Here is a 26,120-nt window from a genome sequence, read left to right as displayed (position 1 = left end):
CAGTCCTACTATCCTCTAATGTTTTTTGTTCCATTTCTTCATGACATTTTTGTGCTTCTTGTCACTATTGTTTCCTTCTTCTCTATGTTGCTGCAAGATGGAGTAACTCCAGACTCTCTTAAGCTCATAACATGCATTGCCTAAATTAATCTGGATAGCATGTTTATGAGATTCATTTTACTTATGAAGAAACAGATTGTGCCTCGCTTACAGTCCCCTACGAGACCTTAGATGAGCCTTGCTCTGACTTTCCAAAGACTCCAAAGAGCCTCCCATAGACTGTGAGGTATTTGGATGCGAATGGATTCATCATATGGTGTTCTTGCCATTGCACACCCTCTCTACCAGGAGGCTGCCATGGCCTACGCTGGTCCAGGAATCCAGTGCTCTGCAGTTGGCAGGGAGACAGTCGGAGGTACCACTAGCGCTCACCAGTGATGAGCTGAAAGCGACATCTTCCTGTTATGAATGTAGGGTACAGAAGTAGAAGTAATAAATAGTAGGGAAGATAAGAAAAGGATAAGTAAAACAAAATGGGAGAGTAATCATAGCAGTAGGAAACTAAAGCAGGAAGTCACAAGAGGAACAGAAAGAACTGGATAGCAGAGGCCCCATGGTAAACAGCAAGTTCCAAATTATAAAATTTATTTGACAAAGTCTTATATAATTCTTACTGTGCCAGGCTTTAGAAATAGTAACTTGCTGAATCTCGTAATAACCCTATGAGATAGGCACCATTATCCCCATTTTGCAAATGAAGAAGTTGAGGCACAGAGATGTTAACTAACTTCCCCAAGATCATGCTGCCACTAAGAGGTGGCTAAGACTGAAGCCGAGCATTCTGGCTTGAGGCCATACTACCTCAGACAACTGCGCTGCCTCTCTTAATTTAGAAGTTTTCTGTATATCATCTGTGTAAGTGTTCAAAACTGAATTATGCCACTTACTAGTTGCTCCTTGATCAGGCTGTGTCTCACTTTCTCCCAACAGTTCAAATATCTTTCCACTCTCTTCTTGCTTGCATGGTTTCCGAGAAGTTCGATATAATTCTTAACTTTGTTCCTCTAAAGGTAACTTCCTCTGTTGCTCTGGCTCCTGTCAGGAATTTTTCTTTATCTTTGATCTTCTCTGGTTTGAAAATGATATGCCTAAGTCAGTTTTCTTTGGCATTTATCCTGCTTGGTGTTGTCTGAGCTTCCTGGATTTGTGGTTTGGTGTTTGACATTAATTTGGGGAAATTCTCAGTCATTATTGTTTCAAATATTTCTTCTGTTCCTTTCTTTCTTCTCCTTTTGGTATTCCTGTGATGTGTATGTTACACCTTCTGTAGCTGTCTGCAGCCCTTGGATATTCTGTTCTGTTTTTTTCAGTCTTTGTTCTCCTTGCTTTTTGGTTTTTATACTCTAGCTCAGAGATTGTTTCCTCAGCTGAGCCCAGTCTACTAATAAACCCATCAAAGGCATTCTTTATTTTTGTTTCAGTGTTTTTGATCTCTAGCATTTCTTTTGGTCCCGTCTTAGGATTTCCATCTCTCTCCTTTACGTTGCCCTTCTGTTCTTGCGTGCTGTCTACTTTATCCGTTAGAACCCTTGCGTGTTAATCTTAGGTGTTTTAAATTCCTGGTCTGATAATTCCAAGGTTCTGATGTTTGCTCTCTCTTCAAATTGTGTTTTTTGCCTTTGGTATGCCTCGTAATTTTTTCTTGCTGCCCGGACATGATGTCCTGGGTAAAACAATTCCGTGATTAGGCCTTTAGTAATGCGGTCGTAGGTGGGGAAGAGGTCTGCAGTCCTGTGATCAGGTTGCAGTCTTTCAGTGAGTCTGTGCCTCTGGACTGCGGGCTTCACAGAGGTTTTAATTTCTCTCATCCCCTCTCATGCGGGAGGGAGTGGTTGGAGCCAGCTGGAGCTGCGTGCTTCCTTTCCCATAAGTGAGTTCGGCTTTGGTAAAACTCCAGCAGGTTAGGCTCTAGTGAGTTTCCCCTGACATCGGGCCTTGTTGAGAACAGAGTGCTCTGGCCTATTTTGAAACAGTTCCTTTTTGCTCCCCCTGCTGGAAGCACGAGGGGACTTTTCTCCCATATTTATTGTGGGGACCTAGTCGAGCTCCTGGAAGCAAACCTCACAATATTGCGGGCACTCCCCCTTCCATGACTGCCTCTTCCTGGACATTTTCACTCTCAGCGCTGTCCTCGCTGAGCCTCCAGCAATTTGTCATTTGCAGTTCAGGTTTTCCTACCCGGCGCTGGGTCCTGCCCCTGAGTCTGCTCGCAAAAGCTGACTCCCAGTATTCACCTGCAGGTCTCTCCAGTCTTGGGTGCAGGCCCTGTGTCCTTCCCTCTCTTATGAATCAAAAATAGTTGTCGATTTTTCAGTCTGTTCAGCTTTGTGCTTGTTGTTAGGATGGAGTGGCATCTTCCAGGCTCCTTACAGATGGGAAGGATGTACCTCAGCTTCCTCGTCTATAAAATAAGCATGATAGCAGTATCTACCTCATAGAATTATGATGAGCACTGAATGAATTAAAACATAGAAAGCATTTAGAACAGTTCCTAGTACACAGTAAGCATTGGGTAAATATTAGTAATTCTCCTCAGTCTCCTCCTCCTTATTGTTGTTACTCCTATTGTTCCACAGTCTTAGGTAATGGTAAACTGTGCCTGTCTATCAACTTGCTAATGAAAGCTCTGTTACACATAGTTGAATTCTTTTTTTTTTTTTTTGAGGAAGATCAGCCCTGAGCTAACATCTGCTGCCAATCCTCCTCTTTTTGCTGAGGAAGACTGGCCCTGAGCTAACATCCATGCCCATCTTCCTCTGCTTTATATGTGAGATGCCTGCCACAGCATGGCTTTCCAAGCAGTGCCATGTCCGCACCTGGGATCCAAACTGGCGAACCCTGGGCCTCCAAAGCAGAACCTGAGAACTTAACTGCTCGGCCACTGGGCTGGCCCCCAGAATTCTTATCATGGAGTTTTTGGAGGAAATAGTTTACTTTTCCACGATCTTAAATAATAGAATAAATACAGGAAAGGATTTTTATATGTTTTACTGCTGTGTTCCTCAATTCAAAAGTGATAGAACATCCGTCTTTTCACCTTTTCCTTGACCATTTGTCAGAAAATTAATTACTTTTATAGTAAATATTTATGTTTTTACTTTATACCCTTACTTTCTAGTTAATTGACAAGTTGAAATTAATTTTATTGGAAACGCCACCATATGATTTGCAAGATAAAATAGTAACACAGTACCAAGGATCAATTCTAGAACTGCAAGAACTTCTTCATTGCAAGTTTAACACTGCCACAGAAATACTTCTCAGAGTAAGTGTGGGATTTGGCTTATGTGTTATTATTTTATGAGAGTTAAAATTTTATTCTGTATAATAAAAAATCCATTATCTTTTTTTATTAATTAAAAGGTTATGAAAAAGTCAGTAGAATAATTTAAGGCACATATGTTTATCCAGATTTCACAACTAAATATTTTATTTTATTTATTTATATTCCTTTTCCTCCCCAAAGCCCCCCGTTACATAGTTGTATATTCTTAGTTGTGGGTCCTTCTAGTTGTGGCATGTGGGATGCTGCCTCAGTGTGGCTTGATGAGCGGCACCATGTCCGCGCCCAGGATTCGAACTGATGAAACACTGGGCCGCCTGCAGCAGAGCGTGCGAACTTAACCACTCGACCACGGGGCTGGCCCCTTAAATATTTTATTTAAAGAAATCAAACATTATTGATATAGCTAAAGTCTAGTTTTTTCTTATACTTGCTAAGGTTTACTAGGATCACTGTGAAAATAAGTTCACAAAACATATGTTAGATATTCACCCTAGATCAATCAATTGAGACAAGATTACAGTTATTGGTAGTCACTCTATTTTTCTCAAATCTTTTAGCACTAATCATATCAAATAATCATAAAATCATTATTATACCTAGGAAAATAAATAATATTTCCATAATTTATTCTAATGTCCAGTCCATATTTAAATTTTCCCTAGCGTCCCGTGAATATCTTTTATGCCTATTTTGTTTTTTAAATCAGAGAACCATCTAAGGTCACATTACTGTTGGCTGTTTTGCCTCTCGGTTTCTCCTGGTCTAGAGCGCAGTCCTTAGTAGGATGTGTTCTAATTACACAAAGAACTGCGAAGAAGGCTTAAACTTTACTAAGTTTATTGTTAGCATTAATATTCATATTATAATTTTGCAACTATTTGATATATTGTAACAAAAAGCAGGTTAGAAAATGTATTATAATTACTAGCAATCAAGATTTTTATTTTAAGAGAAAAAAGATACAGTATGTAAAAGAGAAGAAGATTAGAAAAAAAATACTATAGTGTTAGATTTGAAATGGAAATATCAGTATGCCACTGGCCCAGTGGCATAGTGGTTGAGTTTGCATGCTTCACTTCAGCAGCCCAGGGTTCGAGGGTTCGGATCCCGGGCACGGATCTACTCACCTCTCATCAAACCATGCTTTGGCATCCCACATATGAAATAGAGGAAGATGGGCGCAGATGTTTCTCAGGGACAATCTTCCTTACCGGAAAAAAAAAAAAAAAAGCATGTGTATGGTTAAAATGAAAAGTCATGATAATGTTAAAATTGAAAAGGGTGACGTAATAGTAATCTATAAGTGCTACCTGGAAATATAGGAGCACCTTTAATCCTTAGACACCTTAGAAGAAACAGTAACAAAGGGAAAACACATTTAATTAAGTAAATATGTTTGTATCATTTAGAGAGTGTTTTAAAACAATTCTCCGTTATTTTGACTGAACCTTATTTCTACCCCAATTACTCTTTTAAGTAACGAAGGGAATCTACCGCCTAAGTGGTGAGATAACACATCTCAGTTACATAATTTATGAGGCCTCTAATCTTTTATAATGTTTTCTTTTTCTTTTATAGCAAGCTAGTACTTTAGCAGATCTGGACAGTGGAAATATGGAAAAAGTCATTCAAGACGAAAATATTACTCTGTATGTGTGGGCAAACCTCAAGAAGAATCCAAGGTATTCTCATGGGTATTACTGTGGGTCAAAGGTCATTAGAGTCACATCGGGATGACCAGCAGGTGCCTGTTGCATAACAGCAGGGCATACCTACTAAAACCCATGTCAGGAAATCAGCCAAGTGGGGTTTAAATCACAGAGCTGCCATTTACTTTCCGCAAGTTCCTTAGCCTTGCTGAGCTTCAGTATATCAACAGTAAAATGATGATTATAGTACTTTACTTAACAGGATGGGCTTGAGGTTTCAATATTAATGCATGTAAAGGTCATAGCATAGTGTCTAGTACAAATACGTGCTGAATAAATATCTGGTCTTCCCCTTCTCTTCACTCGCTTAACCTCCCTCTCCCTATAACAAATAGAAGTGGTAGGTGCTTTCTACATAGCAATATGATAAATTCATGATTATTATCATTCTTTATAAATAAGGATAAATTCACGATCACTTGGTTGCCGCTTAATCTTAAACATTTCAAATTAATTGAGTTAGTATGGCAGTGAGTTACAGGAAAAATTACCAGAATGAAGGTTAGGCGGCCTTGGTTCTTATCCCAGCTCTGAAAAGACTAGTCATTATGACAATGGAAAAAATTGGGCTTTATTTTCATATTTAGTAAAAGAAAAAAACAAAATATTTTCCAAGTTCCATTTGCTATAAAATGCTCTGGTTTAAATCTAATCAGAGACAATGCATGAATATAACATTTTTCATTGTAAAATATGTTACATACAGAAGAGTGAAGGAAATTAAATCTGTATAATTTTAAAATAATAAAAGTAAAATGAATAGCCCTGTATTAACTACTGAGGTTTATGAAGAAAATTAGGTGGCATCTTTCACTAAGGTAGGGAATAGTGGAGGCAGAACAAGTTTTGTTTTATTTTGATGGTCATGTTGAGGGGGTTGGAGGGATGATGTGTTCAGTGTTGGGCTTGTCGGGTTTAAAGCACCTATGAAATGTGAAAGTGTGACTGTCTGAAAGCATTGCGAGAAAGCTGAGTTGGAGATATATTTTTTGGAGTCATATAGATGAACAGTTCTTAACTTTTGGGGGAGTCATAGACTCTTATGAACTTCAAATTATTACACATGCTCACACATATGTAAGGGCATTTTTGGACCTCTTGAAGTCCCTTCAGGAATGCTTCTTCCCCCTACCCTGCCCGGGAAACATAGAACTCATGTTAAAAGTCTTGATAATATAAATAATAATCACAGCCATAGAAACATAATATCCAATATCCTCTATGTATGTAGAGGGAGAAAAAAAAGGGCATAGGATAGAGAGGTGAGTAATATCTACGTTTAAGGGGTGGTTAGGAAGAAGGCCATACAGAGGAAATGGAGAAGGAGCTGCCAGGGATGGAAGAGAAGAGTATTGGGTCATGGATCCCGAGAGGGTGTTTTGAGAAGGATAACATCAGTAACTGGGCCCAAATGCTGCAAAGAAAGCATTTGGATCGGGACTCAAAACTGTGGCAAAATTAAAGTGGAGGGAAATACTGCTTAAATATAAATTTGCAACACACCTAGAGTTTCCCAGGGCCTCACCCTTTTTGTTAAAATTAATTATTGACAGGTACAGAAGTGTCAGATTCTCTGAAACACAAATTGGATTTGAAATTCCAAGGATATTAGCAACAAGTGACATTGCTCTACGACTCCTACATACTCACTATGATCACGTCACACCGCTGCGTCCCGTTCCAACGTCATTACAAGAACACACTTCCACAATAACTAACCTTGTCAGAGACGAAGAAAAGAATTTAGAAGCGGCAATCAGCAAAGAGATGCAAGAAGAGTGTAAACAAGAAGAAAATGAGTCTAACTCGGTTCATGAGGAAGAAATAAAAGTTGAGGATCAAGGTGAAACTGAAGTAAAAATGGTAGGACACATTTCAATGTTTACATTTTTTTCTTCATGTAGCAAGCGTTATTAGATTCCCTTGAAGCATTCTCAAGATTTTTTTCCTAAACAACTAGAAATTGTCCGAAAGCTACTTTCTTGCCAATGGCATGATTTTGAATGTGTATTTTTTATTCGTGCCTTCTATTAATAATCACTATTCATAGTTGAGCCTATTGCTTCAACTCCTAAAGTTCAGCACGGGGATTGCTCATTTTTATTTTAGGTACACTCCTGAAAATCTTTGAAGCAATTTAATTTTTGTGTATTTATTATATTTCAAACTCATTTAAGGGAACTTGCCGTTAGATGGAAACTCGCACTAAGTACTTCCACAAACCAAGGGATTATCTTATAGGACCCTGTTACTGTCTCAGCTTTTGGTTTTGTAAGAAAGACTTTTATGAAGTAAAAGTTGATTTTCTTAAACTATTGTACTCCTTTCTTAAAACTTGACATCTTTAGATATAATAACATCTTATTAGAACAATTTAATAATCAAATTCCTTTAGTTGATTTTTGTTCTTTCTATCTCCAGGATTTTCAAGTTAGTCACTTATTATGTTAGAGTAAATTGTCTCTTTAGAATTTAGTGCTATTTTCTCAGAACTAAACAGCCTTTTTGTTTGGCCATAGACAATTTGCATTTTAGGAAGGACCAGAAATAGCAGGTTGTCCTACAAGTGCTTAAGATATGAAATGTACTGGTTTATTTTCTTTAAACACAGGTAAGGGTTAAGAATTAGGTTGAATACAAATTATCAGAATAGGAATTATTAGATATTCTAAGAACATATTTAATTGAAAAATTCCATTTTAAATATTACACTAGAATCAAAAATGATAGATTCTATAGCAATACACAAATGGACATGACATGGCGATCAGTACAAAGAATAGTATTTAGAGTGATATTACAACCATGTAAAAATTAAAAAGGCATAAGGGGAAGAGAACTCAGAAACCTGTATACAGCTGATATTTTAGAGAGGTGGGAAATAAGCAATTTATTTTTCTTTAAAAATTTGTCACTTTTTAAAAAATGTTCTTTGAGCAATCCAATACCTTTCAAAATAAAAAATTTCATTTTACCTCTCGGGTAGCGTGGTAGCTTGACTAGAGTTCAGTAATATTTCCAGTCTTCTTCTGTTTCCTGAATGTAAGGGATGATTATGCCCCTCACTCTCTTGAACTTAGGTGTAACTGCTACTTGCTTTAGCTAATAAGATGTGAGTGGAAGAGAGATACTGATTTTTAAAGATTTTATTTTTTTCCTTTTTCTCCCCAAAGCCCCAGTACATAGTTGTATATTCTTCATTGTGGGTCCTTCTAGTTGTGGCATGTGGGACGCTGCCTCAGCGTGGTCTGATGAGCAGTGTCAGGTCCGCGCCCAGGATTCGAACCAACGAAACACTGGGCCGCCTGCAGCGGAGCGCACGAACCCAACCACTTGGCCACGGGGCCAGCCCCGAGATACTGATTTTTAAGGGGGAAAAAATAATCAGTAAATGGGCCCCAGGCTTAAAATTATGGAAATATGCAGTAAAAACCAAAATGAAAATCCATTCACTTAAAATAAAATTTGGCAGGATTTGTGATTGAAAATCCATGAAAACAAAGAACAAATAGAAAGATATCGAAATTGTTGTATGAAAACAGTATATAAAATGTTTGGTCTTGATTTCATAAAAATATTAGATAATTTCTCCTCCTCAGGTTCCTTGATCATAATTAATATTTTTTGAAAACCCATCAACATTTTACCCAAGAATCTCACATTACTTATTTTTAAGTTGCAAAATAATAATTAGAAAACATATAATTTGAAATATTACTTGAATTTATATGGCTTATGCAGTTCTTTCTTAAGCCCATCTCTCCGTGAAGCAGCCTCATGCAGTGATGAGTTATTATAGTTCTGTTAATTTTGGAAATAGTTTTATACTTATAAGCAGGGCTGGCTGGGTGCCATAGTGGTTGTTTGCATGGTTAACTTGGACGGCCCAGGGCTTGTGAGTTCGGATCCCTGGACATGGCCATACACACCACTCATCAAGCCATGCTGTGGTAGGTGTCGCACATATAAAATAGTGGAAGATGGGCACAAATGTTAGCTCAGTGAGAATCTTCCTCAGGCAAAAAAGAGGAAGATTGGCAACAGACGTTAGCTCAGGGCCAATCTTCCTCACACACATACAAAAATATATAAGCATATGAATTCACTGTAATACTAAACAGTGCACTTAAATATATTTTTCTCAAGGCCTGTCATCTACTACAGTAAGGAGTCATCTCCTTTACTCTCAACCAGTGAGCTCGAAAGTACCAAATTAAGCTTTCCTCATTGTGAATGGCCCTTACCAATGTGTTTAACTACATTTGGTTTTTCTGATATTATTTAATGTTTTATCGAACAGTTTCAAACAACTTATATTGATGACTAAAGGTATGCCAGTGCTCATGTTGATAATGCCGCAAAAGTACAGCAAGGAGAAGCATTGGCGTAATGGTAAAATGCATGTTTTATGGAATATTGAGGGTGTCCTCAAATAAGTAGTTTAGGAAACTCAGAGTAAAGATCAGCAGACAATTAATGATATGGCAGAAATAGTTGTACTCTGTGAAACTTCTCCATAGCCTGGGAAGCTTGACTAAGAATTGTGTGAATGGTAGATTGAGGAACCTGGCTGGAGGAACTTTATGTTATCAGGGGATTTAAAAAGAGAAAATTGCCTAGGAGATGAAAATAACATGAATTCAGTTAGCACTCCTATTTCTGGAACCAGTCCTCTCATCACACCCAACATACATGTGCATAGATGCTAATGCTTATGTATGTGTGCTCTATCATCCTTCCAAAACTGCATAGCATTCTGAAAAAGTTAATGTGCTTAATGTTCAAATATGTATGATTTCCATGAAGCAGAAGAATCCCATAGTAGTGGCTGAGTGTGCCAAGGCAGGCGGGAAAAACCATCTCCTGCACTGAAGGAGGATCGTTATAGGGAGGAAAGGCAGGAAGTGCGTAGAGTGAAGAATTCCCCCACTCAAAACCACTTGCCCTGCTGAGCTGGGTAGGAAAGGAGAGAGAGAGGACTTCAACAATTGTCAGCTGGGCCTACACTTGCCGATAATTCTAACCAGTGTAAACCACCTTTGGTAAGTGTAAGTTACTTGCAGGGGGCAAAAATCACCAGATTTATAAAGAGAATCAGCAACTCAAAAGAGGAGACAAGGATAATTCAATTGCGTTCATGGGGAGGGGGGAAATAAAATATGGAAAGAAGTAGGAGGTCCAATCTCCGTATAAAAGAAGTTCCAGAAATCGAGAAGGGAAAGGATGAATTGAATATAATAATCAGCACTGGGACAGCTGGCTAAGATTTGAAATAAAATAAATTTCCATTCATACTTCACTCTACAGACTAGAAAAAAATAACAGATTAAAGGTTTAAATATAAAAGCAAGCTAATCAAAACTCATAAAATAATAGTATTTGAAGAGAACATAGGGAAGTTATTTTATTATCTTTACTAAGAAGGTCTTTCTTACTTGTCAGTGCATCAAAACTAAAACCATAAACCATTTGCATAGCCAAAAAAACCTCACTATAAAAAGTTGAAAGACAATGAACTGAGAAAAATATTTAGCCTTATGTATAAAACAGTCAGTATCCTAAAATAAGGAACTCGTACAAATTGGTAAGAAGAGAATTTCCTCATATAAAATTAGACAAAGGACTTGAGTAGAGAGATGAGAAGAGAAATGCAACTAGCCAATAAAAATATGAGAAGATAACCAAATAAGTAATCAAATTAGAACCATTAGATCATTTCTTCTTATCAGATTGAGCAGGAGGGGGAGCAGATATTTTCATATACTGTTATTAAAAGTGTAAATCTGTACAGTCTTTCTGAAGGGCAATTTGGCAGTATGTAAATGTACTATTATCAGTCACTTTAATTTTAGTAATTTATTTTTATGAAGTAATAGGACAAGTAAATAAAAATGAATGCATGAAGATGTTCATTGAAGTATTTTTTTATAGTAGCAAATATAGTCCACAGATTAAATTAATTGTAAAGTATTCAACAGCCAAAATATTAGTAGCCATTCAAAATGATATAGATTTTATATACTTTTTTAATTTTTAAATTTTTCTATTGAGATATAATTGACATATATTAGTTTCAGGTGTACAATATAATGATTTGATATTTGTATGTACTGTGAAATGATCACAATAAGTTTAGTTAACATCCATTGCCACATATAATTACAAATTTTTTTCCCTTTTTCTTTTTTTTTTAAAAGATTGGCACCTGGGCTAACAACTGTTGCCAATCTTCCTTTTTTTTTCCCCCAAAGATTGGCACCTGGGCTAACAACTGTTGCCAATCTTTTTGTTTTTTTCTGCTTTTATCTCCCCAACCCCACCCTGTACACAGTTGTATATCTTAGTTGCACCTCCTTCTAGCTGTTGGATGTGGGACGCCGCCTCAATGTGGCCTGACGAGCAGTGCCATGTCTGCGCCCAGGATCTGAACCCTGGGCCGCCGCAGCAGGACCCGCGAACTTAACCACTCGACCACGGAGCCGGCCCCCCAATTTTTTTTCTTGTGATAGAACTTTTAAGATCTGCTCTCTTAGCAACTTTCAAATATACACCGCAGTATTATTAACCGTAGGCACAAGGCTGTACGTTACACCCCTAGGACTGATTTATTTTATAACTGGAGGTTTGTACCTTTTTGCCACCTTTACCCATTTCACCCACCCTCCACCTCTGGCAACCACCAATCTGTTCTCTGTGTCTATGAGTTAAATTTTTTTTTTTAGATTCCATGTATCAGTGAGATTGCATAGTATTTGTCTTTCTCTGTCTAACTTATTTCACTTAGCATAATGTCCTAAGGTCCATCCATGTTATCACAAAGGGCAAGATTTCCTTCTTTTACATGGCTGAATAATCTTCCATTGTGTGTGTATCACATTTTCTTTATCCATTCATCCACCATTGGACTCTTAGGTTGCTTCCCTGTTTTGGTTATTATAAATGTTGCTGCAATGAACCTGAGGTGTACATATCTTTTTAAATTAGTGTTTTCTTTTCCTTCAGATAAATACTCAAAAGTGGAATTGCTGGATCATATGGTAGTTGTATTTTTAATTTTTTTGAAGAAGCTTCATGCTGTTTTCCATGGTGGCTGCACCATTTTATGTTTCTACCAATAGTGCACAAGAGTTCCCCTTTCTCCACATTCTCATCGACACTTGTTATTTCTTGTCTTTTTGATAATAGCTATTCTAACAGGTGTTAGGTGGTATCTCATTGTGGTTCTGGTTTGCATTTCCCTGAGGGTTAGTGATGTTGAGCACCTTTTCATGTGCCTGTTGGCCATCTGTATATCTTCTTTGGAAAAATGTCTATTCAGATCCTCTGCCCATCTGTTAATTGGATTGTTTGTGTTTTGTTATTGAGTTGTATGAATTCTTTATATATTTTGGATATTAACCCCCATCAGATATTTGATTTGCAAATATTTTATCCCATTTGGTAGATTGCCTTTTCGCTTTGTTGATTGTTTCTTCTGTGCAGAAGCTTTTTAGTTTGATGCAGTCCACTTGTTTATTTCTGCTTTTGTTGCCTTTGCTTTTGGTGTCAAATCCAAAAAATTATCACCAAGATTGATGTCAAGGAGTTTACCACCTGTTTTTTTTCTAGGAGTTTTATGGTTTCAGGTCTTGCATTCAAGTCTTTAATCCATTTTGAGTTAATTTTTGTGTATGGTATAAGAAAGTGTCCAGTTTCATTCTTTTACATGTGTCTGTGCAGTTTTCCCAGCACTAATTACTGAAGAGATTGTCCTTGCCCCATTGTATATTTTTGGCTGCTTTGTCATAAATTACTTGACCATACATGCGTGAATTTATTTCTTGTCTCTCAATTCTGTTCTGTTGTTTTTATTCCAGTACCATACTGTTTTAATTACTATAGCTTTGTAATATAGTTTGGAATCATGAAACGTGATACCTCCAACTTTGATCTTTTTTTCTCAAGATTGCTCTGACTATTTGGGGTCTTTTATGGTTCCATACAAATTTTAGCATTATTTGTTATAGTTTTGTGAAAAATGCTGCTGGAATTTTTATAGGGTTTGCATTGCATTTGTAGATTGCTTTGGGCAGTGAGGACATCCAATCCATGAGCACAGAATATCTTTCCATTTATTTGTGTCTTCAATTTTTTTCATCAATGTCATCTAGTTTTTGTTGTATGGGTCTTTCACTTCCTTGGTTAAATTTATTCCTAGGTGTTTTATTCTTTTTGATGCAATTGTAAATGGGATTGTTTTCTTAGTTTCTCTTTCTGATAGTTTGTTGTTAGTGTATAGAAACACAACCAATTTTTGTATGTTGAGTTTGTATCCTGCAATTTTACTGAATTTGTTTATTCTAACAAATTTTGATATTCTAACAGTTTTTTTGTAGAGTCTTTAGAATTTTCTATATATGCTATCATGTCATCTGCAAATACTGACAGTTTTACTTCTTCCTTTTCAATTTGGATGCCTTTTATTTCTTTTCCTTGTCTAATTGCTCTGGCTAAGACTTCCAATACTTTGTTGATTAAAGTGATAAAAGTGGGCATCCTTGTCTCATTCCTGATGTTAGAGATATGAGTATAACTCATACTCTAAGTAACATTGAGTGTGATGTTAGCTGTAAGCTTGTCATATATGACCTTCATTGTGTTGACATACATTCCCTCTATACTCACTTTGTTGAGATTATTATCTAAATGGCTGTTGAATTTGGCCAAATGCTTTTTTTGCATCTTTTGAGATGATCCTGTGATTTTTATTCTTCATTTTGTTAATGTGATATCTCACATTGATTTGTAAATGTTGAACCATCCTTGCATCCCTAGACTGTATCCTACTTGATCATGGTATGATCCTTTTAATGTATTGTTGAATTCAGCTTGCTAATATTTTGTTGAGGGTTTTTGCATCCATGTTTATCAGGGATATTGGCTTGTAATTTTCTTTTCTTGTGCTCTCCTTGTCTGGTTTTGGTATCAGCGTAATGCTGGCCTAGTAAAATGAGTTTGGAAGTGTTCCCTCCTCTTCTATTTTTTGAAAGAGTTTGAGAAGGATTGCTATTAATTCTTCTTTAAATGTTTGGTAGAATTCACCAGTAAAACCATCTGCTCCTGGATTTTTGTTCGTTGGGAGGTTTTTGATTACTGATTCAACCTTCTTACTAGTAATCAGGCTGTTCAGATTTTCTCTTCCTTCGGGAATGAGTCTTGGTAGATTGTATGCTTCTAGGAATTTATCCATTTCTTCCAGGTGTTCCATTTTGTTGGTGCATAATTGTTCATAGTAGTCTCTCATCATCTTTTGTATGTCTGTGGTGTCAGTTATAATGACACTCTTTCATTTCTGATTTTATTTATTGAGTCCTTTCTCTTTCTCTCTCTCTCTGCTTTTTTAATGAGGAAGATTGGCCCTGAGCTAACTTCCGTTGCCAATCTTCCTCTTTTTGCTTGAGGAAGATTGTCCCTGAGCTATCTGTGCCAATCTTCCTCTATTTTATGTGGGATGCCACCACAGCATGGCTTGATGAGTGGTGCTAGATCTGCACCTGGGATTGGAACCTACAAATCCAGGGCCACTGAAGCAGAGTGTGTGAACTTAACCACTACACTACCAGGCCAGCCCCTTCCTTTCTCTTTTTTCTTGGTGAATCTAGCTAAAGCTTTGTCAATTTTGTCTATCTTTTTGAAAAACCAGCTTTTCATTTTATTGATCTTTTCTGTTGTATTTTTGATCTCTATTTCATTTATTTCTGCTCCAATCTTTGTTATTTCCTTACTTCTACTAATTTTGGGGCTTCATTTGGCTTTTGTAGTGCCTTGAAGAGTAACATTAAGTTGTTTACTTGAGATCTTTCTTGTTTCTTGATGTAGGCATTTATCAATATGAGCTTCCCTCTTACAACTTCTTTTGCTGCATCTCATAAGTCTTAGTATGTTGTGTTTCCATTTTAATTTTTCTCAAGGTCTCTTTTTTTTTTTGTTTCTTCTTTGACCCATTGGTTGTTCAGTAGCATCTTGTTTAATCTTCACATATTTGTGAATTTTCCAGTTTTCTTCTTGTGATTGATTTTTAGTTTCATGCCATTGTAGTTGAAGATGCTTGATATGATTTCATTCTTCTTAAATTTATTAAGACTTATTTTGTGGCCTAACATATGATCTATTCTGGAGAATGTTCCATGTGCACTTGAGAAGAATGTGTATTCTGTGGCTTTTGGATGGAATGTTCTGTATATGTCTGTTGAGTCCATCTGGTCTGTGTCATTTAAAGCCAGTGTTTCCTTATTGGTTTCCATCTGGATGATCTATCCATTGATGAAGATGAGATATGAAGGTCTCCTACTGTTATTGTATTGTTACTTATTTGTTCCTTTAGGTCTGTTAATATTTGCTTTACATATTTAATTATTTATTATTATTATTTATTATTATTTATTTATTATTACTCCTTTATTATTATGTGATGACCTTCTTTGTCTCTTATTATAGTCTTTGTATTAAAGTCTATTTTGCCTGATAAACGTATAGCTACCTCAGCTTTCTTTTGGTTTCCATTTGCATGGACTATCTCTTTCCATCCTTGAACTTTGACTCTGTATGAGTCCTTACTATGCAGTGAATCTCTTACAGGCAGCATATAGGTGGGTCTTGTTTTTTAATCCCTTCAGTCACTCTATGTCTTTTGATTGGAGAATTTAGTCCATTTACATTGAAAGTAATTATTGATAGGTGTGTACTTAATACCATTCTGTTCATTGTTTTCTAGCTGTTTTGTAATTCCTCTGCTCCTTTGTTCTTTTCTTGATCTTTTCCTTTGTGACTTAATGGTTTTCTGTAGTGATATATTTAGATTCTTTTGTATTTATCTTTTGTGTATCTACAACAGGTATTTACTTTTTGATTACCATGAGGCTTACATAAAACAACTTGTATTTATAACAATCTATTTTAAGTTGATAACTTAAGTTTGAATGCATTCTAAAACTCTAAATTTTTACCCCGTGCATGTTTTGTCACATTTTTGATGTCACAATTTACATCTTTTTATCTTGTGTATCTTTTAACAAATTATTTTAGTTGTAGTTATTTTTACTACTTTTGTCTTTTACCCTTCATACTAGCTTTATAAGTGATTAACCTACCACCTTTACAACATTAGATTATTCTGAATTTTATTATGTATTTACCTTTACCAGTGAGATTTATATTTTCATGCTTTCCTGTTACTAATTAGTACCTTTTTATTTCAGCTTAAAGAAATCCCTTTAGCATTTCTTGCAAAGCTGGTCTAGTGGTGATGAATTCCATTAGCTTTTGCCTGTCTGAAAAACTCTTTTCTCTCCTTCCATTCTGAATGACAACTTTGCTGGGTAAAGTACTTTTGGTTGGCATTTTTTTCTTTCAGCACTTTGAATATATTTTGCCACTCCCCTCTGGCCTGCAAATTTTCTGCTGAAAAATTTGCTGATAGTCAAATGCAGATTCCCTTGAATGTAACAAGTTGATTTTCTCTTGCTGCTTTTAAAATTCTTTCTTTGTCTTTAACTTTTGATACTTTAGTTAATTATAATCTTGGTGTTGGTTTCTTTGGGTTCATTTTTTTTTTTTTTTGGAACTCTCTAGGCTTCCTGGATCTGGGTGTTTTTCTTTCCCCAGGTTAGAGAAGTTTTCAGCCATTATTTGTTCAGATAAGTTTTCTGCCCACTTCTCTCTTTCTTCTCCTTATGATACTCCTATAATGTGAATATTGGTCCACTTCATGTTGCACCATTAGTTTCTTAAGCTATCTTCACTTTTCCTCATTCTTTTTTCTTTTTGAGTGAGTTCTCAAAAAGAAAACTGAGTTCTCTGATTGAGTGAGTTCCATTGCACTGTCTTCAAGTTCACTGATCCTTTTTTCTTCTTCATCTGGTCTATTGTTGAACCTCTCTATTGTATTTTTCAGTTCAGTTATTGTATTCTTCAGCTCTGTCACTTCTGTTTTGTACTTACTTATATTTTTTGTCTCTTTTTTGAAATTCTCACTTTGCTTATCCATTCTTCTCCCAAGTTCAGTAAGCATCTTTATGACTGTTATTTTGAACTCTTTATCAGGTAAATTGCTCAGCTCTGTTTCATTAAGGTCTTTTTCTGAGATTTTATCTTGTTTTTCTTTTTTCTGAGGAAGATTCACCCTGAGCTAACATCTGTTGCCAATCTTCCTCTATTTTTTGTATGTGAGCTGCCACCACAGCATGGCCTGAAAGTCACGTGGGTCTGTGCCCGGGAGCCAAACCTGGGCTGCCGAAGCAGAGTATGCCAAACTTAAACCACTAGGCCACTGGGGTTGGTCCATTGTTTTTTTGTTTTTGAATATATTCCTTTGTTTCTCCATTTTCCTTGACTCTCTGTGTTGGTTTCTATGCATTAGATAAAATAGGCACTTCTCCCAGTTTTAAAGGCATGGCCTTGTGTAGGAGATAAAATTTATTGTTTAACCCTCCCCAAGCTCTTGGTGTTCTCTCAATACTTTGTGATTGTCCAAGCAACCTACTTTATTTTTAGTGGCTGCTAATGGTTTATAGTATGCCCAGACCTGTCATTGTCCCAAAGAGGAGGATCTCAGTCAGCACCTAGATTCGGGCTGATTGGAAGCCAGACCTTCAGGCAGCATCTTTGAAAGTATGCAAATATATATCTTTCAGGGGAAGACTGGGAGATGGGCATTTCTGTCTGTCCCCTCTGAGCCTAGACCTGCAGTGATAGTTAAAAACTCTTTCTTTCTTTGCAGTCATCCTGTTGAACTCATGAGTACAAGCTGTGCTAGCCCTGAGAGCCAGGCGATCAAGGGGCATCCCCTGGGAACAGCCACAAAAGCCAGGGCACTAGACATGTGTACAGGTTTCACTCTGGGAGATTCCAATGCTCTAGATCACAGCAGAGGGAGACAACAAAGATAGTGCCTACTTTCTGAGGTCTCTGGGGAGGATTACGGTTGGCCCTTCGATGTGTGTTTAATTAGAAATCTGCTCCTCAGGCCATAGCTATGAAAGTAAGCTAATAGCCCTCTTATTCAGAAAGAACGAGCTCCTGATCTGTTGCCTCTGTGCCTGTGCTTTGGAGGTGGTAGCCAGTTAAGAATTCTTTGTTTGTTACAGTCCTGTGGGACCTGTGAGTAGATGCGCCATTGGCCACCAGAGCCAAGCGATCTAAAGATGTCCCCTGAGTGGCAGCTGCAAAAATCAGGGCCACAGATGAAGGTACAAGTTCCTTTCTGGGAGATACCAATGACCTGGAGGAAGACAGAGAGAGAGTGCAAAGATGGCACCTGATGGCCTCTGTTTCTGGAAAGTAATTCAGTAGACCCCTGGGTGTGTGTTAAATTAGATGCCTACTCCTCAGGTCTATGCTTTAGGATAAGCAAATAAGCCCCTTTCGTAGAAAGTCTGGGTGCTTTTCAGTCGGCTGCCTCTGCACTGGCCCCGGGATGGGTGAGTCAATGCATATAAGCCCTTTAAGAACTGTTTCTCAGTTTGCTTTAACCTTGTGGGTCTTGTGGATGCAAGCCTCATTGGGTTTCGAAGCTAGATGTCTTGGGGGCTGGTCTCTCAGGTGCAGGTCTTAAAAGTTGGGGTGCCAGATGTGGGGTTCAAACCCTTCACAGGAAGAAGCTCATGTCTGTCAGTTCCCTCCTGATTGTGGGTCCCTGCACAGGAGTGGGGTTTATGGCGACATTGTTCCTCAGCCTCTCCTATCTTCTTGGCTGTGCTCTTTCTTGTTTGCCTGAAGTGTAGGAGTCACTGAGCTAGTTTTTGAGTTTTTTCCAAGGAAATTGTTTCATATGTAGCTGTACATTGAGTGTGTCCGTAGGAGGAGGTGGGTTTAGGATCTTCCTACATTGCCATCTTGAACCGGAACCTATATGTTTTTATATGGAAACATACCTAAGATATATTGTTAAGATCTTTTTTCAAGTTACATAACTGTATTTGCAATAGGATTCTGTTTTTGTGAGGGGAAAAAAGTACTTATTTGTGGAAGCTTAGAAAAAAATCTGGAAGCCTCGCCACCAAACAGTGGCTATCTTGGTGGTAGGGGAGGGAGTGTGAGAAAGGTGGGATGGTGATATATACATTATCAGTGATTTTTTATTCTCTTTACACCTCTGTATTATTTGAATTTTCAATAAATAACTACTGAACATACATTACTTTCCTGATAGAAAATGAAGCAATATATTTTCCTTTGTGCTTTTAAAGGGGGAAAGTTCATGATGAGCCTCTGTGTGGCTTCACTTGCTGTTCTGTCATTGTGACATCCCCTCCCTCCCATTGTCCTTCATCCAGTTTATCTAACTTCTACTCGTCTTTCAACACTTACCTTATATTTTACCTCCACAGAGTCCTCTCCTTTTCTTCAGACTAAATGAGGTGTCTCTCTACTATGCTCTTATCATTCTGTTTAATTATTAGAATTCTTACCTTAAACACTAAATTATGATCTTGAGGACAAGAATATCTTGATAGACTTCATATTTACAGTGAGCACAGGGCCTGGTACATGATAGGGGCTCAATAAATATATATATATATTTTTGGCTTAGCTTTGTTTATTATCATTGGTCTGTGTAAACCTACAATCTGTAATGTCTGAATATTTGTATTACATATCTTCTGCAGCTACCTGGGATCTGAATCCATGCAATGTTTAAAGTGTGAAGTCGGTTGCTTGTTGACGTTTCCTTCCCATGTCAGTGAAATATATATTGTCAGGTCAGTTCTTGCCAGGAATTTCTCAACAAAATGGAATTTTTTTTTCAGTATTTCAATAAATATTGATATGCCCAGCCTGATCATTTTTAAAAGTTTTCTTTTTTCCTCATCAGTTTTTTTTTATTAAGGTTATGAAAGTTAACATCCTTGTGAAATTACAGTTGTACATTATTATTAGTCTTGTTGTAGGTACACCACTTCACCCCTAGTGCCCTCCCCCCACCCCCCTTTCCCCTGGTAACCACCGATCAGTTCTCTTTGTCCATATGTTAACTACCACCTATGAGTGGAGTCATACAGAGTTCGTCTTTCTCTGTCTGGCTTATTTCACTCAACATAATACTCTCAAGGTCTATCCATGTTGTTGTGAATGGGACGACTTTGTCCTTTTTTATGGCTGAGTAGTATTCCATTGTATATATATACCACATCTTCTTTATCCAATCATCAGTTGCTGGGCACTTAGGTTGGTTCCATGACTTGGCTATTGTGAAGAATGCTGCGATGAACATAGGGGTGCATGGAACTTTTGGAATTGCTGATTTCAGGTTCTTAGGATAGATACCCAGTAGTGGGATGGCTGGGTCATAAGGTATTTCTATTCTTAACTTTTTGAGGAATCTCCATACTGTTTTCCATAGTGGCTGCACCAGTTTGCATTCCCATCAACAGTGTATGAGGGTTCCTCTTTCTCCACAACCTCTCCAACATTTGTCACTCTTGGTTTTGGATAGTTTTGCCATTCTAACAGGTGTAAGGTGATATCTTAGTGTAGTTTTGATTTGCATTTCCCTGATGATTAGTGATGATGAGCATCTTTTCATGTGTCTATTGGCCATCCCTATATCTTCTTTGGAGAAATGTCTGTTCATGTCCCCTGCCCATTTTGTAATTGCATTGTTTGATTTTTTTATTGTTGAGTTGTCTGAGTTCTTTGTATATTATGGAGATTAACCCTTTGTTGGATAAATAACTTGTGAATATTTTTTCCCAATTAGTGGGCTGTGTTTTTGTTTCAATCCTGTTTTCCCTTGCCTTGAAGAAGCTCTTTAGTCTGATGAAGTCCCATTTATTTATTCTTTCCATTGTTTCCCTCATGTGAGGGGTTATGGTGTCCGAAAAGATTCTTTTGAAGCTGATGTCAAAGAGTGTACTGCCAATATTCTCTTCTAGAAGACTTATTGTTTTAGGCCTAATCTTTAGGTCTTGGATCCATTTTGAGTTTATTTTAGTAAATGGTGAAAAAGAATGGTTGATTTTCATTCTTTTACATGTGGCTGTCCAGTTTTCCCAGCACCATTTGTTGAAGAGACTTTCTTTCCTCCATTGTAGGCCCTCAGCTCCTTTGTCAAAGATTAGCTGTTCATAGTCAATAAATATTTTTTGAATGAATGAAGGAATAAGTGAATGAATGGATGGTTAAGTGGTTAAAAGAGTTGAGTCTGATTTGTTGTGAACAACCTACATAAGAACAGCCACCCATGTCAAGGAATTCAACCACAATCCACCTTAAAATTATTCTGTGTTTTAGAGACACTTATGACCCCTTAAATTGTAGTGGGTGTGCTGGGAACCATTTCCGCTATATTCAGGGAATCTACAAGCTTGTCGCTGGGGATTCTTGGGACCTTCTCTTCAGCAGTTCTGATCCCTGTAGTGATCCAGCCTGGTACAAGCGGTGATAGGAAGGCTTCACTTCCACCACTGCAACGGCCTCAGGAAAAGTGTGCTCCTTGCAGTCCAGTTGGAACTCAGACGGAATTTGGAGCAGTGTTTATGGATGGTGGTTAGGTTTGTATTCCTTCATAATCATAGCAAGGTAGGGACTATCATAATCCCAACTGTCATTCCTAACACTGTTTTCTTTATGTGACGAAATATATTCTAAATTGTAAAACCAACATAAAAATGCATGAAATTTAACTTGTGTGTGTCTGTGTATATGTGGTTGTTTGAGTATATGTGTAAATTAAGGGCAACCTGCAAGAACAGTAGGCAGACTTACTATGTTTTGTCTTTAGTGGAAGATATTTCTCTAAAACATTTTTTTTTGATTTAGAGTAAAATGTTTACCTTTATAATTTTAGGTTGGCATATTTTAATATAAATATTACATTTCTCATACCTTTTTAATGAATTTGGAGGCTGATTTCAAGGCAAATATTAGTGTAATAATGCAGGAGTTTATGGCCCATATAAATACCTGAGTTATGCTTGATATGTGATATGGTCACAAATAACAAGTATTTAGTACTTTGTTAGTTAAAAAATTTCTTAGAGTTAAAAGATAGTCCAAATTCTGTCATTCCTTTTTCATGAGTCTATTAAGAATTTTGCCACTAGAGGGCTCTTAATACCATATTTCAGTTAATTTAAATGTCTACTACTAATAAAACAGTAATATTGTAGGTATTGGGTAATACTGTCTTCCTAATTAATATAGCTTACAAAATTTTTAGAAAGCCTAATCTAAGTCTGCCACATTTATGAGAAATGTTGTTTTTTAAAAATGATAATCACCTTCAGAAATGTTTTAATGGTCTTGGAGGCGTGCATGATAGTATATGGATCTTTGAACTTTTTAAAACTCAAGTTAAAAATAGTCTTTGTCTTTAAGATACTCTAAATAGATACAAGATTTAACACAAATATGAGTATATATATTATATACATTTAATATAAATATGAGTATATATAATATATAAAACATTTATTTTACATATATATGAAAAACATTTACTAAGTGCCCTCTATAAGGAATTCAATGTGATTGTTGTTTTTAATGAGCCAACAATCTTGTGGAGGGGAAGAGTAGCAGTTACCATACATTCTGATATGTGCAATGAGAGAGATTATGTGTGGGAGTTAAGAGATCAAAATGAAACCAAAAGAGGAACAGAGTGAACAGACTGAAGCCTTCTCTGATGAGGTAACATTTGAGCAAAATCTTTTGATAGGCCTGGAGGGGTTTAGATGGGAAGAAAGGAAATTATTCTGGTCAGAGGGAAACATATGGAGACATGAAATACCCTTAGAGATTCAGGGACTTCTTGGCATCATAATGGATAAATTAAAAATCTATGAGAGGGACCGCCCAGTGGCGCAGCAGTTAAGTGCGCACGTTCCGCTTCTCAGCGGCCCAGGGTCCACCGGTTCGAATCCCAGGTGTGAACATGGCATGCCATGCTTGGCATGCCATGCTGTGGTAGGTGTCCCATGTATAAAGTAGAGGAAGATAAGCATGGGCTCAGGGCCAGTCTTCCTCAGCAAAAAGAGGAGGATTGGCAGTAGTTAGCTCAGGGCTGATCTTCCTCAAAAAAAAAAAAAAAAAAAAAAATCCATGAGAATAGCCCATGTAAAAAACCTAGTGTTAACATTCAACAACCTTCAATTTCCCATGTATTTACTTCAGCAACCCATTTCCAACACATCTCCATACTCTGCACCTTGTTCTTATTTCTTTACTTATTCAACAAATATTTGTTGAATGCCTACCTATAAATGCTAGGCACTGTTCTGGCTCTCAGGGGACAGTGGTGAAAGGATAAATGAGATTCCTGCACTCATAATTTACATACAAGTCAGGAGAAACCAACAATAAATAAGAAAAATTGGAAAATAGCAGATGGTAATAAATGCCATGCACAGAACTAAAAAGGATTATGTGATAGGGAGTGACTGGTGGTGACCAGATTGTGTAATTATAGAGGGCTTGTATAATGAGTTATTCTTTAAGCTGAGACCTGAATGACCAGAAAGAATCATGTATACAATGATTAGGGTGAAAATACTCTAGTCTGAGGGTACAATTACTGCAAAGGTCCTAAGACAGAAATGAGGACCAGGGAGAAGGCCAGTAGACTGACATGTGGTGAGCAAGGAGGAAAGTGGTATGTTATGCTGTCAGAGAGAGAAGCAGAAGCCAGTTGAAGCAGGGCTTTGCAGGCCAGGAAGAAATTAAGATTTTATTGTAAATGTAGTGGGAAGCCATTAGAGTGTTGTAAGTAGAAGAATGACACAATCTGATTTATGGCTTTGAAAGGTTATTGTGGCTACTATGTAGAGAACAAATGTGAGGGGCCAGAGTAGAAGCACAGTATCCAGTTAAATAGTAGTAGGAAGGCATGAGAGGTCCTGGTGGTTTGGACAAAGGTGGTAGTAAGAGAATTGGAAAAGTGGATTATGTTTGGGACATGTTTTGCAGTTAAAATAAACAAATCCTGCTGAGTTTTTATTTTGGCAAACTAAGCAGATGGTGGTGCAATTTACCGAGATGGACAGGAATGGGCTGAATTTGTTGAGAGTGACTGTGAAACAAGAGTTTTATTTTGGGTATGGTAAGTTTGGAACACACAAATGGAAATGTCAAGTAGGCAAATGTGAACCTGGAGTTCGGAGGAAAAGTCACACACAGCTACTATGTTCTTGTGCAGATTGTGCCCTGCCCTTCTAGAGTTGAGCAGTACCGAGTGTGTGTGTCCTGAAGAGCATCACCAGCATAGACTTGCGGACCACTGGACTATAGATGGTATTAAAGCCACAGGAATGAGTGGTGTTTCAGCAAACTCAGGATAATCATTCTTAACTTTTATCCAAAAGGAAGCAAATGATGCTGTATTTTCAAAATTCATCATCAATTCCTTATCAAGAGTCAGTTCTAACAATTTATTCTGGAGCTCTAATTAAATTTCAATGATCTTTTAATGAGAAAATTGCATTTCAGATCAATGAATTTCCTTTGTATAGATCTTTTGATGGACAATAAAATTCAAGACATTCTCAGAATGGTTATAATTACCAAGACAAAAAACAAATGCTGGAGGGGATGTGGAGAAAAGGAAATGCTCACACACTGCTGGTGGGAATGCAAACTGGTGCAGCCACTATGGAAAATAGAATGGAGAATTCTCAAAAAATTAAAAATAGAAATACCATATGACCCAGCTATCCCACTACTGGGTATTTCTCCAAAGAACTTGAAATCAATGATCCAAAGAGATTTATTCAACCCTATGTTCATTGCAGCACTGTTCACAATAGCCAAGATGTGGAAGCAACCCAAGTGCCCTTCTACAGATGAAAGGATAAAGAAGATGTGGTGTATATTATATATATATATACATACATTGGAATAGTACTCAGACATAAAAAAAGGCAAAATTATCCCATTTGCAACAACATGGATGGAACTTCAGGGTATGATGTTAAGCGAGATAAGCCAGACAGAGAAAGACAAACACCATATGATTTCACTCATATGTGGAAGATAACAAATACATGGATAAAGAGAACAGATTCGTGGTTACCAGAGGGGAAAAGGGTTAGGGGGTGGGCAAAAGTGACAAAGGGGCACATATGTATGGTGATGGATAAAAATCAGACTACTGGGGTGATCACGATGAAGTGTCTTCAGGAATTGATAAACAATAATGTACACCCAAAATTACACAATGTTATAAACCATCATAATCCCAATAAAATTACTTGAAAAGAAATGTTTTAATTAAAACCTTTTTTTAGATGCTAAAAGAAAAATTCAAGACATTCTTTCAAATTTGTATTCAGTATTAATGTTTTGCAGGTGTGCAATATCAAGATCACCTATTTCATTGATAATTGTTGATATCAGTCTCCTATGTTCCCTTCAAATACTTTCATGAGTTTTGTGGCTTTTGATTGGTTTAGTCATGTTTTTACATTTAAATCTTGTATCCATCTGGAATTTATTTTAGTGTAAAGTGGGAAGAAAGAATCTAAATTTATTTTATTTCAGATCTAGCCAGCTGTCTCAAAACACTTACCATATTAGGCTTTTCCTATTGATCTGAAATGCCATATGCTAAATTCCCTAGTGGATCCTGAGATCTGTTTCTGGACTCTCTAGTTGATTTCCACTGATCTTGTTCATGATCCAGGCTATGTTTTCATATCAAATTCAAATTGCATATATATTAAAAGAATTTCCATCTTATAAGATCTGCACATTTATCAAGTTGCAATAAAAAATACTTTGCTAGTAAGCTTGAATGAGAAAAGGGATAGTTGAATAGCCTCAAGGAATCTCCTCCAAAATATTTGTGAATTACTGTGGTGGTTTTAGCATATATCCACATTCTCTGACACTCTTCCCTCCAGGAGGTGAAGCTTAATCCTCTCCCATTGAGTGTGGGTGGGACTTAGTGACTCTTCTGTCAAATAGATGATGGAAAGGGAGAAATAGTAACTTTATGGTGGAGAAACCTGGCATACACCACTTATGCAAGAGATCAAGGTCAACATCACGGATGATGTCATGTTGATATCACACACCTCCTGATCTGACACAGT

General features: G+C 37.1%; 1 protein-coding gene across 10 annotated transcripts in view; it reads left to right on the top strand.

Annotated features, from left to right (window-relative positions):
* Positions 1–26,120, top strand: part of DNAI7 (dynein axonemal intermediate chain 7) — a 76,492-nt gene that overhangs the window by 30,296 nt on the left and 20,076 nt on the right. For 7 of the 10 annotated variants that reach the window (XM_070619326.1, XM_070619332.1, XM_070619333.1 and 4 more), the window contains 3 exons: positions 3,179–3,325; positions 4,925–5,028; positions 6,609–6,918. In XM_070619326.1, the coding sequence (XP_070475427.1) occupies positions 3,179–3,325; positions 4,925–5,028; positions 6,609–6,918 (561 nt within the window). The remainder of the gene's footprint in view (positions 1–3,178; positions 3,326–4,924; positions 5,029–6,608; positions 6,919–26,120) is intronic. The other 3 variants (XM_070619330.1, XM_070619328.1, XM_070619331.1) reach the window with 1 other exon arrangement.

Source organism: Equus przewalskii, chromosome 5 (genome assembly GCF_037783145.1).
Source record: "Equus przewalskii isolate Varuska chromosome 5, EquPr2, whole genome shotgun sequence".
NCBI lineage: Eukaryota > Metazoa > Chordata > Mammalia > Perissodactyla > Equidae > Equus > Equus przewalskii.
This window is presented reverse-complemented; position numbering and strand designations above follow the sequence as displayed.